General features: G+C 58.4%; 1 protein-coding gene across 1 annotated transcript; it reads right to left on the bottom strand.

Annotated features, from left to right (window-relative positions):
• Window positions 1-904: 904 nt before the first annotated feature.
• On the bottom strand, window positions 905-11,835 carry BSND (barttin CLCNK type accessory subunit beta). Its single transcript, XM_058552515.1, has 4 exons — window positions 11,488-11,835; window positions 6,047-6,141; window positions 4,066-4,335; window positions 905-3,183 (listed from the first exon to the last, which is right to left on the bottom strand). Exons 1-4 carry the CDS (start codon window positions 11,662-11,664, stop codon window positions 2,766-2,768), a joined length of 960 nt encoding a protein of 319 aa, XP_058408498.1. The 5' UTR covers window positions 11,665-11,835; the 3' UTR covers window positions 905-2,765.
• Between the last annotated feature and the right edge of the window lie 230 nt (window positions 11,836-12,065).

The raw sequence follows: 12,065 nt of genomic DNA, 5'->3' as shown, positions 1-12,065 counted from the left end.
CGGGCCTGGTCTCCCTCCTTCCAGATCAGATAGATTAAGATGCCAGTACAGAATTAGCTCCGCTTCCCGACAGAATCCAACCCGGGGCCAGAGCCCTGCTTCCTTGGACTCCCCCCAGTCACCTCACACGAGCCCAAATCCCACAAGTCTTTCCTCACACCCTCTTACCGGGACCCCCCACGGTTCCCCTGGTGTCTGTTTCCCTCACTGCAGTGAGTAACAACCCAGCTGTTAACCCCGGGTGAGCTCCTAGTGGTCCTCGCCTGCAGGGCATTGGCAGACAGATCCCATCACACACTCCACCACCTAAGCCCTGCGGAAGTCAGGGATGGGGGGCCATCACCTCCCTTTTGCACATGAGGAAAGTCAGGTGCAGAGAGGCAACTGGCCCTGTCCAAGGTCACAGAGTAGGGTCAATATATAGTTTATGGTCCAAATGGGTGAGCTTTGGGGGTGAAAGGGCACATCGTAATAACGAAGCAGTGGGCATCAGCCAGGACTGTCCTGGGCAGACAGGGCATATGGTCTCCCTACCACGCAGCAAGGTGGTCGGGGAGCCAGGACCGGAGCCGAAGCCTGACTCTCACCATCTCCCTGCTGCCCGGGCCCTCCACGCCACTTCTTGGGACAGGGTTAGCATCTCTCCACGGGCCAGCCTGGCAGCCAGAGGCCCTTGGTTCTCTGGTAAGGTCTGGGGAATGCCCTACAGCTGTGATCAGGGACATGGGGCCGCTCTGAGATTCTGCACCCCACAGCCGTCCCACACGGCCTCGCCACCGTGTTCAGTGTTCACATTCCAGAGCTGCCCTCGGGGCCCGCCAGCGCGATGCCTCATTCATCCTGCCCAGAGGGGCACGGGTGGTTTCACATAAAAGACTCCACAGGTGAATGAAGGTGACCCCTTTAATGTTGAAACCTTTTTTATTTTAGCGTGGGTGCTGGTGCTCTTTCTGATGCAGATCCTCGCTCCCCTCCTGAGTAAACAGCACAGGAGCACACTACATTCACCTGGCCTGCGGACTCGGCCACGATAGGGATGTGGGTTACAGCATGGGGGATGTGCCCAATGGCACCCTTCGCTGCAGAGGCTGTCACCCTGGAGGTAGCAAAGACCCAGACAGAAGAGGGTGTGTGTTCCAGGGGTATGCCCTTCTGACCCAGCAAGGGGGGCATCCTTTCTCCACGGTCGGGACCCCCAACCCCAACCTAGAGGCCCAGCCGGAATGAAGGTCTCCCCCTCCCAGGCGGCCCAGGGAGCACACTCTGAGCATGTGGACGTGGTCTGAGGTAGTGCCACTGCCTGGTCTCTGAAGCGGCCTCTGTCCCTGTGCTGGGGCACAGAGGGGCGGTGCAGAGAGCAGCGTCATGAAAGACTTACTCTGTGATGCTACATACAGCGTCAGCTTCAGGGGCCGCGGAAGCAGACTGAGCTATTTGCCCTGCACTCAGTGGCCCCAGGTGGCTGTGTGGTGGTCACCCCGCTGCCTCTGGTGTGTCACTTATTAACCTCTCGGCTCCTGCTCTGCACTCTGTCCCCAACTCACAAGAAACCAAGCTCACCAGATCGTGAGCTGCGAGGATGGTAACCACAATCCGTTCACGTCTCTTTCCCTCTAGGATCCCAGCCTGCGTCTGGTGCATAGCAGATGCTCAGTAATGCCCCAAATCAAACTGAGTTAAGCCAGGAAGCTTAATGTCACCCACAATCCTACACCAATGCAGACGGATTCTGCAGGGAGGGGGGTCACTCTGGGGGCTCTTTACCTGGCTTTGAGACTACTCTGCAGGCCATTTGGAGGTTTGAATGCCAGAGATAAAAGGGGCTGGGAGCCTAAGAGTTAGGGGTGTGGGGAAGGGGGATGTTATCTGCAAAAGTTTCCTGGGTTCTGGGCAGTTCCATACACCTTCACTGACCAGCGACTCAGGGCACAGGAGACACCGAGGTGAGCAGAGCACAGGAGCGAGCTTTGAGCAGACAATCACGCTCCAGTGATAAATGTACAAGACCCAAGGGGGGCCCAAGGAACAAGGGCTAACGGTCCAGGAGGCAATGGCATCAGGAAGGCCCTCAGAGGGGGGACATCTGTGCAGGGGTCTGAAGGACAAGCATGCCTTTGCCAGGCAGACGAGGGGGCAAAGGGCGTGCTAGCGGAGGCGAAAGCCTGGGAAGGGCACGGGGCAGCAGGGTGAGTGTGTGTGCTGGGGCACTGCCTCGGGATTGGAGGAGCAGAGCGTGTGGCACAGGGCTGACCAGGGAGAAAATCTGGAGGTCAGTCACAGAAGGTCTGGATCCCAGAGCAATGGGCTGTGGGCAGGGGAGACATGGTTAGCTGTGAACGAAGCCGGATCACGCCATCTACCAGGTGGACTAAAAGTCTCAACAGGAACAGAAATCCCGAGAGGCCTTCACAGAGGACGGGGGACCCGAGGGGCAGCACCAAGGAGGGCTCCTGTTTAGAGGTCAGCTTTGTGGGGAGGCAGAAAAAGCTCTTGAGGGCCGCGGCTGCTGCAAATCTTCTCCACAAATCATATTTTACCTTCAAAGCTTCACCAAAGAACGTTAACAGTTGGAACAGCAGTGGTCCACGGATAGTCACCAGCCCCTCCCTGTGCATCTCTTTGCAGTTCTCAAAACTGCTCCTGGGTCCATCATCCCATTTGCACCTCCATATAACCTCACTTTGCAGATGGGGAAATTGGGGCCCTGTGAGGTCACACAGGGGTTAGCAGTGGCACCAGGTTAGAACCCAGGGAGCAGTTCCATCTCAGCCCTGGGCGTCAGGCTCAAAGCCCACTTCCTTGTCCGGGAGGGGGTCCCCGGGGCTGTCCGGCAGCCCATAGTACAAATCTTCCTCTTCCCGCTCAGGCTCCTCTGCGCCTGTGTGCGAAGCCTCCTCCTCCTCCTCCTCCTTTGTCCTCGGGGACCGCTGCCAGGAGCTGGACCGGGCTGCCTCCCGCCACTGGCCCTCTGGAGGCCCGTCCTCCGACGTGGGGGCATCAATCAGGGCAAAGTCGTGGAAGCGGTCCAGCCGGCACTTGCAGGCCCAGGGATACTGGGGTGGGGGCCGAGGCTCCTCCCCCTCAGGCGGAGATGGGTTGGGGCTGCTGCCCTCACTGGAGCCCATGTCCAGATCATCCGGGAAGGAAGCCAAGGGTGCAGGGCCCTGAGGACAGGCCGGGGGGCTGCAGGGCAAAGGCCGAGAGGGTGAGGGAAGCTCTGAGCCAGACTGCCTGGGTCCAAATCGCAGCTACTAGCTGCAAGGCCCAGAGCAGGGTGAGTTCACCTGTCCGGGCCTCAGTTTCCTCCCCTGAGAAGTGGGGAAAGAACAGTTCTCACTCCTACAGTTGTCTCTGAAGATACTGTGTGCAGAGCACTTTGCACAGTGCCCGGCACCTAGTAGGTACTCAAGAAACTGGCCATTATGTTATTATCCAAACCAGGTCGCTCCTCCTCTTCTGTGCTCAGGGGTCTCCTCCGGGCCCTCACAGCCCGGGTGTCATCTCCTGTCCCCTTGTCTGCCTCCCCCACTGGACTAGGAGCTCCTGCAGGGTGGAGCCGTCAAGGCCTGGCAGGGAGTAGGTGCTCAGTAATGTTGGTAGGATGAGTGAACAAATGGATGAATGAGGAACAGCGGGGACAGCGTGGAGCGAGGAGTGACCTGCCCGAGGTCACAGAGCAGGTCAGCAGCAGAGTCTGCATTTGAACTCAGGTCCCGTGGCTCCCCACCCCCCACTACTCACGCCAAGCATTCAGAGGGCCTGTGGTGCGCCCGGCACTTAGTGCACTCCCTCAATCCTCATAACAACCCTCCAGGTGGCCGTGACTATTCCCAAGTGGGGAAACAGGCTCACGAGGGTAAGAAGCATGCTGGGGTTACACGGCAGAGGAGCTGGGATTTGAACCCAGGCCCATCTGACTAAGCCTATACTCAGGCATCTGCCACATCTGCTGCCTCTCAGGGGGCCCCCGCCTCCCCTGCCCTCTCTACTCCCAAAGGTCCCCAACCAGCCCTCAGTGGCCCCCCCTTACTGGGAAGTTGGCAGCACCCCCACCCCTGCACTCACCCGGGCCTGCTCTGAGTTGGGCTTCTTTCTCCCTTGTCCTCGTCCGAGCCCCTGTGGATGACCACAGTGGCCTCCGTCCAGGCCTGAGTGTCACGAGGGCCACCTTCTCCTCCATTATTGGCTCCCAGCTGCGGCTGTCCCTGCTTGGGGGCCAGCAGGGGGCGAGGGTCTTCACTGCAGCCCAGGACCTTCATCTGGATATGGCTGAAGTCGGGCAGGCTCTGGTCATAGGCGGCTTCCTCCCACAGCCTGGCGTAGGGGGGCTGGGGGCTGGGTGGGGGCACGGCAGACAGCAGGAGAGAAAACAGGCAGCGGGCAAAGATTCAGTCAACAGACATCAGTGTTGTCCCCAGCCCGCCTGTTCCGGCCGTCTGGTCTCCCCCGATCTCAAGAAGCCTTTGGGGGTCATTACTATGCCCAGTTCACAGATGAGGAGACTGAGGCCCAACAGGTAAGTGGAGTCGCACAGCTCCGACACTCAGTCCAGGGGTCCTTTCATTCCATGTCCCCAAAGTTAACCCCAGGGGTGCGACTGCAAAATGAAGAGCAGTTCGCATTGACTGAGAGTTTGTGGGGTTCCAGACAGCGGGCTGAAGGCTTTACGCTCATCATCCCCCTTTATTCTGAACAACAGCTTGAAGCAGAATGATTGGCCCCGTATTCCAGATGAGGACACATCAGCGGTAATTGCCCAGCTAGTGAGCGCTCCTTGCCTCCAGCCTCCGTCAGTTGGCTCATCTGATCCTCACCACAACTCTGGGAGATACTGGGGGGAAACTGAGGCACAGGGATGCGCTGGCTTGCCCAGGATGACACAGACACTAGGTGGGGTGCTGGCACTCCAGGCGTCACATTCTCTATCTACAGTCCCTCTGGAAAGGGAGGTGCCCTTGCCCAGGGCTGGGGAGTGACAGGGAGGAGCCCAGACTCAGGGCAGCCTGAGCCCCAGCCCCATCACAGTGGCTCTCCCCATGTGACCGGTCCTGAGGGTGGCACCATGCCCCCCACATGGGGTCTATCCGCCTCATTCCCCCAGGGACATTTGGTCACTTTGCGTGCCAGGAACGGAAAATACCACCTCCTTCCCCAAGCAAAATAGAGAGTGTCCCAGAGCCCCAGCCACAGACCCTGGACCTGCAACCCAGCCCCTGAGCACAGAGTCACAGCCCCCAGGGGGGTGCAGCTAGTCCCACGGGCCCTCTGGGGCAGCAGTGCCCTCCACCGTGTCCGGGTGAGCCAGCGCTTGGCACCCCCAGGGATGAAGGCAGGTCTGGTCTGGTTTGTCGTTGACTCCCTGTGAGGTTTGGGGCATGGGAGTGTACTTCTTGAGCCTCAGTTTCCCCACCTGTATAAAGGGCCTGACATCCCCCACTTCACAGGGTTTCTCTGAGGCCTGAAGGGGGTAATGGGTGCAAAACGCCTGACAGGGTCTCTGGTGTCAGTAAGCCCTTCTTAAAGACGACAAACATGTACAAAGGGCTGGCCAAGCACAAGGTTCTGCTCTTAGCACCTTGCACATTTTTCCTCACTCACTCCTCCCTGAAGCCGTAGGAGGAAGGCACTACGAGTCCCCCACTTTACAGATGTCCCAGAGTCCCACACCAGGAAGTGCGGGACCCCGGGCTGTGCCTGGGCTATCACCGTGCCTCCGGTCTGCTGGAGTAGACATAGGCACAGCTGTCCACAGTTTAGGGCCAAACTGCCTGATTCCTGGTCTGCCACTAATTCACTGTAAGACAGGACAAAGTCCCTGGGCCTCAGTTTCCTCATCTATAAAATGGGAATAATAATGCCCCTCTCACAGAACTGAGTTCAAACAATCCATGATTTCTAATAGTACGTTCACAGCCAAGAACAGGTGCAAAGTCAGACCTGGAGCAAGCCGAGGAGCCACCACCCACGCGGCCCCCCGGCCCCTCACTCCCCTCTGTAAGGGGCGACTGGCCTGAGGGGCTCACTGCCCCCCACCCCCGGCACCCACCTCTTCCTCTCGGCGGCGAACCCATTCTCCAGCAGGCCCAGCGCCTTCGGGGACAGGATGGCTTGGAAGTCGGCATCTGCGGGTATGAAGGTGACCTGCAGGGCGAAGGGGAGACGCGTCCCTGCGGTTGCCGCACACGCCCTCGGCCGCCGCTCCCCCCGGAGCCTGGGCTGAACCTCTCCACACACTCCGGAGAGAGGCCGACCAGGGCGGGGCTCCCCGTTTGACAGGGGATGGGCCTGCTCAGGGCCCAGCACCAGTGGGTGCACGGATCTCTGGGCTCCTGCTCCCACCCGGCTCTTCATTCACCCAACATTTATTGAGCACCTGCTGTGTGCCAGGCACTCTTCTGGGTACTAGGAGGCAGCAGAGAGTGAATGAGACCAACATCCCCGCCCTGGAGCAGCTCACATCTTGTCATTTCCTGGGGTCCTCAACCAGCACCCAGAATGTGCCTGGCACGGAGTCAGCACTTCATCTACATCTGGCGAAGGAGTGGAAAGTAGGTCATTGTCAGTGTTTCTTGGCACAGAGGCTGCGGTGGGGGCCAGAGACGTGGATGGCTGGGATTGCACCCGCCAGCTCCTGTCCCTGAACTTTCGGGGGTCAAGAGGTCTCTGCAAGTGCAGCATCATGGGCGGGCACCGGGTGGCAGAGGGGAGGCGGGCCATAGAGGAGGCCGTGGGGTGAGACAGAAGGGGCCTGGGAGACTGGGCGAGAACCCTGCCTTGGGCAGGTCACCACCCTCCCAGAGCCTCTCTGGGCTCCTCTGTAACATGGGGCTAGCCTCGAAGAGATATTTGCAGCACTGTTCACAAGAGCCAAGAGGTGGAAGCAACCCAGTGTCCATCAACAGATGAATGGATACACAAGATGTGCTCTGTCCACACAGTGGAACATTATTCAGCCTTAAAAAGGAATGAAGTTCTGACACGTGCTACCACACGGATGAACCTTGAGGAAAAAAGCCAGGCACAAAAAGGCAAATTCTGTAGGATTCCACTTAGATGAGGTACCTAGAACAGTTGAATTCATAGACACAGAAAGTAGAATGGTGGCTGCCACAGACTGGAGGGAGGGGGCATGGAGAGTTACTGTTCAGTAGGCATAGAGTTTCAGTTTTGCAAGATTAAAAGAGCTCTGGAGACTGGTTGTACAATAATGTGAATGTAATTAACACTACTGAACTGTACACTGAAAAATGGTTAAGATGGTACGTTTTATGCTATGTGCATTTTACAACAATTAAAGAATATATAGGGCTAGTGATGCCTGCCTCCCGGGGCTGCGGTGAGGATCCCTGAGATGACACACGAGGAATCCCAGCACGGTGTCTGGCACAGGAGTGGCTTGGCCAGTCATATTGTGATGCCACTGAAGGTGAAGTTTCCTGACTTCTCTGAGTCTTGCTCCCCTCAGTGAAAACCTGTTCCACAAGTATGTGATGAGCCCGAACTGGATGACACCAGGCTCATAAAGAGCAGCCCCTCTTCCCTCCCCACAGAGCACAGTGAAAGGCATTTGTGTGCACGAGAACCACTCAGTCCTGCTGGGGAGAAGGGAATGATGGAGGGAGGGGTTCTGAGAACTTCCGTGAGGGCTGAGCTTGCCACAAACGTCTGGAAATAGGCAGGGGCCCGGCTATACTCCACATCACCACAGAGGCCCTGCACTTGCCAGCCAGCTCTGTGCTTCCTAGAAGCTGCCCCTGCCTCTGCCTCAGCACCTCATGGCCCAGTCACCATCCCCCTCCTCCTCCTCCTCCTCCTCACCATCACCATCACCATCACCACTACCACCACCATCACCATCACCATCATCATCATCACCATCACCATCAACACCACCATCACCATCACCAACGTCATCACCATCACCATCACCACTACCACCACCATCACCATCACCATCGTCATCACCATCACCACCAACACCACCATCGTCATTTCCATCAACACCATCATCATATCATCACCATCATCATCATCACCATCACCAACATCACCAATGTCATCATGACCATCACCACCATCATCACCGTCACCATCACCATCATTGTTATCATCATCATCACCACCACTGTGAAAAGCCTGGAGGGTAAGGGAAGGCGGGAGCATCTTAGAACACAAGTCCTTTTAAGAGAGGGAGACAGGCAGAGTTGAAGCTGGGGAGGGGAGATCAGACCATGAAGACCCCAGAACATCAGACTAAGGAGTTCGGCCTTATCCAGAAGCACTGGGAGCCCTGGAGGAGTTCTCAGCAGGATAGTGTGCAGGCAGATCTGCGTTTAGGCAGAGCACGGAGCAGTCCCCAACGGGAGGGAGCAGAGGGAGGGTGGGAGACCCCCAGAGAGGACAGATCCGTCAACCACCAATCAGGGGCAGGTCCTGGGCTCCTGCAGAGCAAGGAGGAGGGGGAATGGGGGCCTGTGGACAGGGGCAGAAGCAGGGCAGGGAGAGGCCCTGCTTTCCCTGCCAGTCCTTCCCCAACTCCTGGCTCCCCTGCCCCATCTCAGCTAACAGGTGCAGTCTTCCTGACAATCTCCCCTAGGAGATCTGCCCCGATTCCCCCTCGTCTCTCGAGCCCGAGGCCCAGCTGACCACAAATCTGACCAAGCTGACTTCAGAAATTCAATGAGATAAGCTGGATGGACATGCCGGGGCCATGCCCAGTCATAGCAGGTGCTACCCGCTTGAGGGACTGGCAATGCCTTCTCAGTCCCTACACTCTTGGCTTCAAACTCTGCCTGAGTCCAGGAGACCATCATCTCTCACCTGGACCAGAGAGGGGGCCTCCCCATGGAGCTGGCTGTCCCGAAACCTTCCCCCTCCTCCCAGATGTCAGCCTGATGACCTTCTTGAACTGCAAAGCTGATTGTGCCCCTCTCGTGTCCCATCCACTAGAAGGTAAGGTCCAAATTCCTTAGCTGGCATCCCAGGCCCCCCAGACCTGAACCCAGTCCCTCTCCCCGACCCTCCTCCCCCCACCCTCCAGCCCCCCTGCTGACCCACTTGTCCTCTTCTTCCACCTCGTTTCTTTGATCATACTGTTCCTTCTGCCTGGAATGTCCTTCCCCATTTTCTCTGCCTGGTGAACTTCTACTTAACCTACAAAGCCCAGCTCACCTTCTCTGTGAAGCCACTCCCTCCCCATCACGCAGAAAATAATCTCTTCCGCAAGACCCCGGCCCCTCAAAGACAGGGACAACTTAATTCACGTTGGTATTGGCTCCCCGCTACCCCATATCTTAATTGGCTAATTCCATCCCTTTTATGTATATTTCTCCCAATCCAGAAAATTCCCATTTGTCAGGCACTGAGCGGCGGGGGAGGATCCTGAGGGAGGATGGGCACCAGCATCTGCTGAGGGCTCTGGTGGCCCAGGAACCAATGGGACCGGGTGGGAGCCGGGGCCTCCACCTGAAGTGCGTTTCCCTGGTTTACAGCACACTTTCCTCCCTGCCCAAAGTGTGCGGCTCTGACACCCACACAGACCCACACCAGTGCACACACACGGAGCCCGCCCAGTGCCACAAACACCAATCCTGAGAGCAACGCCTTCCAATGGGCTCTGTGCCAGGCGTGATGCCGGCCCCTCCCCCCGCAGGACCCCGCGCAGGGCTCAGCGGGGCGGGGGACTCCCTCTGCCCAGGTGGCAGAAGTGGGGCCTGCGGGAGGAGGAGTTTGGATCCAAGCCTGGTGGACACAAACGTTGTCGTATTCGCCCCACCACGCTGCCTCCACGGCGCGTGAACCCGCGAATCTGTCCACAGTTACTCATTAATACCCAGCAGTACTCCCTCTCCCCTCTCTCCCATTCATCCCCCGCCGCCACTCGTCCCTCTGCCACTACCCAGAGCCACCTCTGCTGAAGGGGGAGGGCAGGAAGGACACCCCCCCACATCCTCTGTGCCCTTGCCGTGCCCCAGGGTCCAGCCTCCTCACTGGCGGGGGTGGGGGGTGGGGACGATGGAGAAGGTGACGTGGTGGCTTGCGCCCCGAGGACCTCTTCTGCCAGTAACCTCTGCTCAGAGCGTTGCACAGACAGGAGAGTTGACTGTAAACTGCTCAGTCAGTGACTGCAAACCAGCCCAGACCGCCCCAGCCCGAATCCGCTGACAGCCCGGGCGGCCCGCGGAGCGGGCAGGGCTGGGGAGCCGGCCAGCCCCCAGAAGCCTCCTCCCTCCTCCCCTGAACCCTCGAGCAGAGCCAGCCAGGGGGGAGGTGAGGAGGAGGCTGTGAGTGCGGGAGCTGCCTGAGGCCTAGAGCCCTGGACGTCAGGACCAGCAGGGCCCTTAGATGCATCCCCTTCCGCGCTCCCTCTTCCTGACTCACACAGTGTACAAATGAGGAAACTGAGACTCAGAGACAGAAGGGGCTTGACTAAGTCTCTCAGGAAATTGGAGGCAGAGACCAAGTTAGGATCTGTGTTTCTCTCCTGGTCTCCCTAGGTGTTTCTGACCAGCTGTGTGACCTTGGAAAAGTCACTCAACCTCTCTGGGCCCTGCCACACCCATTTCACAAGGTTGTTGGGAGGATCAATAAGGGTAAGATTGGCAGCCTTTCACCCAAATATAACACTTTGCAGTTTACAAAACATTCCTACATCCCATCTCTTCTCTATTCTTCATAATAACTCTGTGAGGCTGGGAGAAATAGGGGCTTGGGGCCCCATTCTGCAGAAGAAAGAAACTGAGGCTTGGAAAGGTCAGACAGAGAGTTTGGGACAGAGCTGGAACTAGAACTCAGGACTCCCAAACCAGTGCTCTTCCCATCGCCAAGTGACTCATAAGGCTCAGAGTACATTAAAACTCTACAGCGCACTGCCCAACCCATGGCATCAGGTTACACCTGACCCACCTTGAACTCGCAACGTCTCTGGGGCACTGGGACGGCTCTCCCGAGGGGGAGGGTCATGCTTTAAGTCCACACATCCAAGCTCCGATCCCATCTCGGACACTTAGGAGCTGTGGGACCTCACCTTTCTGAGCCTTGGGCTTCCCCACCATAAAACGGAACTGCAGAGGCACCGAACACCTCAAGATGAGGACCACCCCGCACGGTGGAGGCAGGAGCACCGTGCCAGCGGCAAGCACGCATTCATTTTGGTTTCAAGCACGTGGGTCGTGTGCAGGGTTTTGCTGCGCCTCCCGCATGGTGCCTGGTTCAGGGCTGCAGATCCAGGGGGCTTCTGATCAATGCTTAGGATAGCTGATGGACGGATGGCTGGACGGACGGAGGGACGGATGGATGGATGGACGGAAGGATGGATGGACGGATGGATGGATGGATACTCAGAAGAGCAGAGAGAAGAAAAGATGGAGTGAAAAGGGGAGGAAGAAAAGACGATAGGAGGATGGGGCACAGCATGTGCCTGGAATCGAGGCACAGCCCCGGGCCCTCCTGGCCTCTGGCCCCAACCAACCTGCCCGCACCGCCTACCTTGGGGTAGCACTGGCACATGGTCCAGATGACGCCGCCGATCACCATGACGCCGCCCATGGCGTAGAAGGTGCCGTAGATCTGGGGCCGGTCGTGGCTCATGAGGAACGTGCCGAGGGCCAGCAGGAAGAGCCCCAGCACGATGAAGCCGATGCGGAAGGTCTTCTCGTCAGCCATGGCTGCCCGGCCTGGCCCAGCCCGTGCACCGCCGTGGAGGGGCCTCGGAGAAGCAGCGTAGCCACCTACACAGCTCACACAGGGAGGAGGACACTCCGGGATCACTGCAAACCAGGGCTTGAAGTTCAAGGGAGGGCAGGCTCCCCTCCGGTCCGACAGCAGGCTGGGCACCGGCTCACCAGGCTGGAGGAGCTGCGCTCCGATGGCCCCCGCCCCCACCCACCCACCTTCCCTCCCTCTCACCTTCCCTCTGGGCTCCAGAGTGTGTGTGCCTGAATCTGAGAGAGGGAGAAGGGAGGGAGGGAGGGAGAGGGGGAGGTTACAGGGGCTGGGCCCCAGCCAAGCTTTGACATCACCTCATTTGCCTGTGTGGGGCTGGGCTGGGTGGACAGGAGCCCCAC

The sequence above is a fragment of the Diceros bicornis genome, chromosome 13 (assembly GCF_020826845.1).
Source record: "Diceros bicornis minor isolate mBicDic1 chromosome 13, mDicBic1.mat.cur, whole genome shotgun sequence".
Classification (NCBI taxonomy): domain Eukaryota; kingdom Metazoa; phylum Chordata; class Mammalia; order Perissodactyla; family Rhinocerotidae; genus Diceros; species Diceros bicornis.
This window is presented reverse-complemented; position numbering and strand designations above follow the sequence as displayed.

What these genes read in the sequence shown, in the direction of transcription:
- BSND (XM_058552515.1), bottom strand. Translation starts at nt 11,664, where the DNA reads ATGGCTGACGAGAAGACCTTCCGCATCGGCTTCATCGTGCTGGGGCTC. An exon ending in TGTGCCAGTGCTACCCCAAG is followed by an intron (nt 6,142 to 11,487) that starts GTAGGCGGTGCG and finishes TTCGCCCTGCAG; the next exon opens with GTCACCTTCATACCCGCAGA. An exon ending in CCAACTCAGAGCAGGCCCGG is followed by an intron (nt 3,184 to 4,065) that starts GTGAGTGCAGGG and finishes TTTGCCCTGCAG; the next exon opens with CCCCCCGGCCTGTCCTCAGG.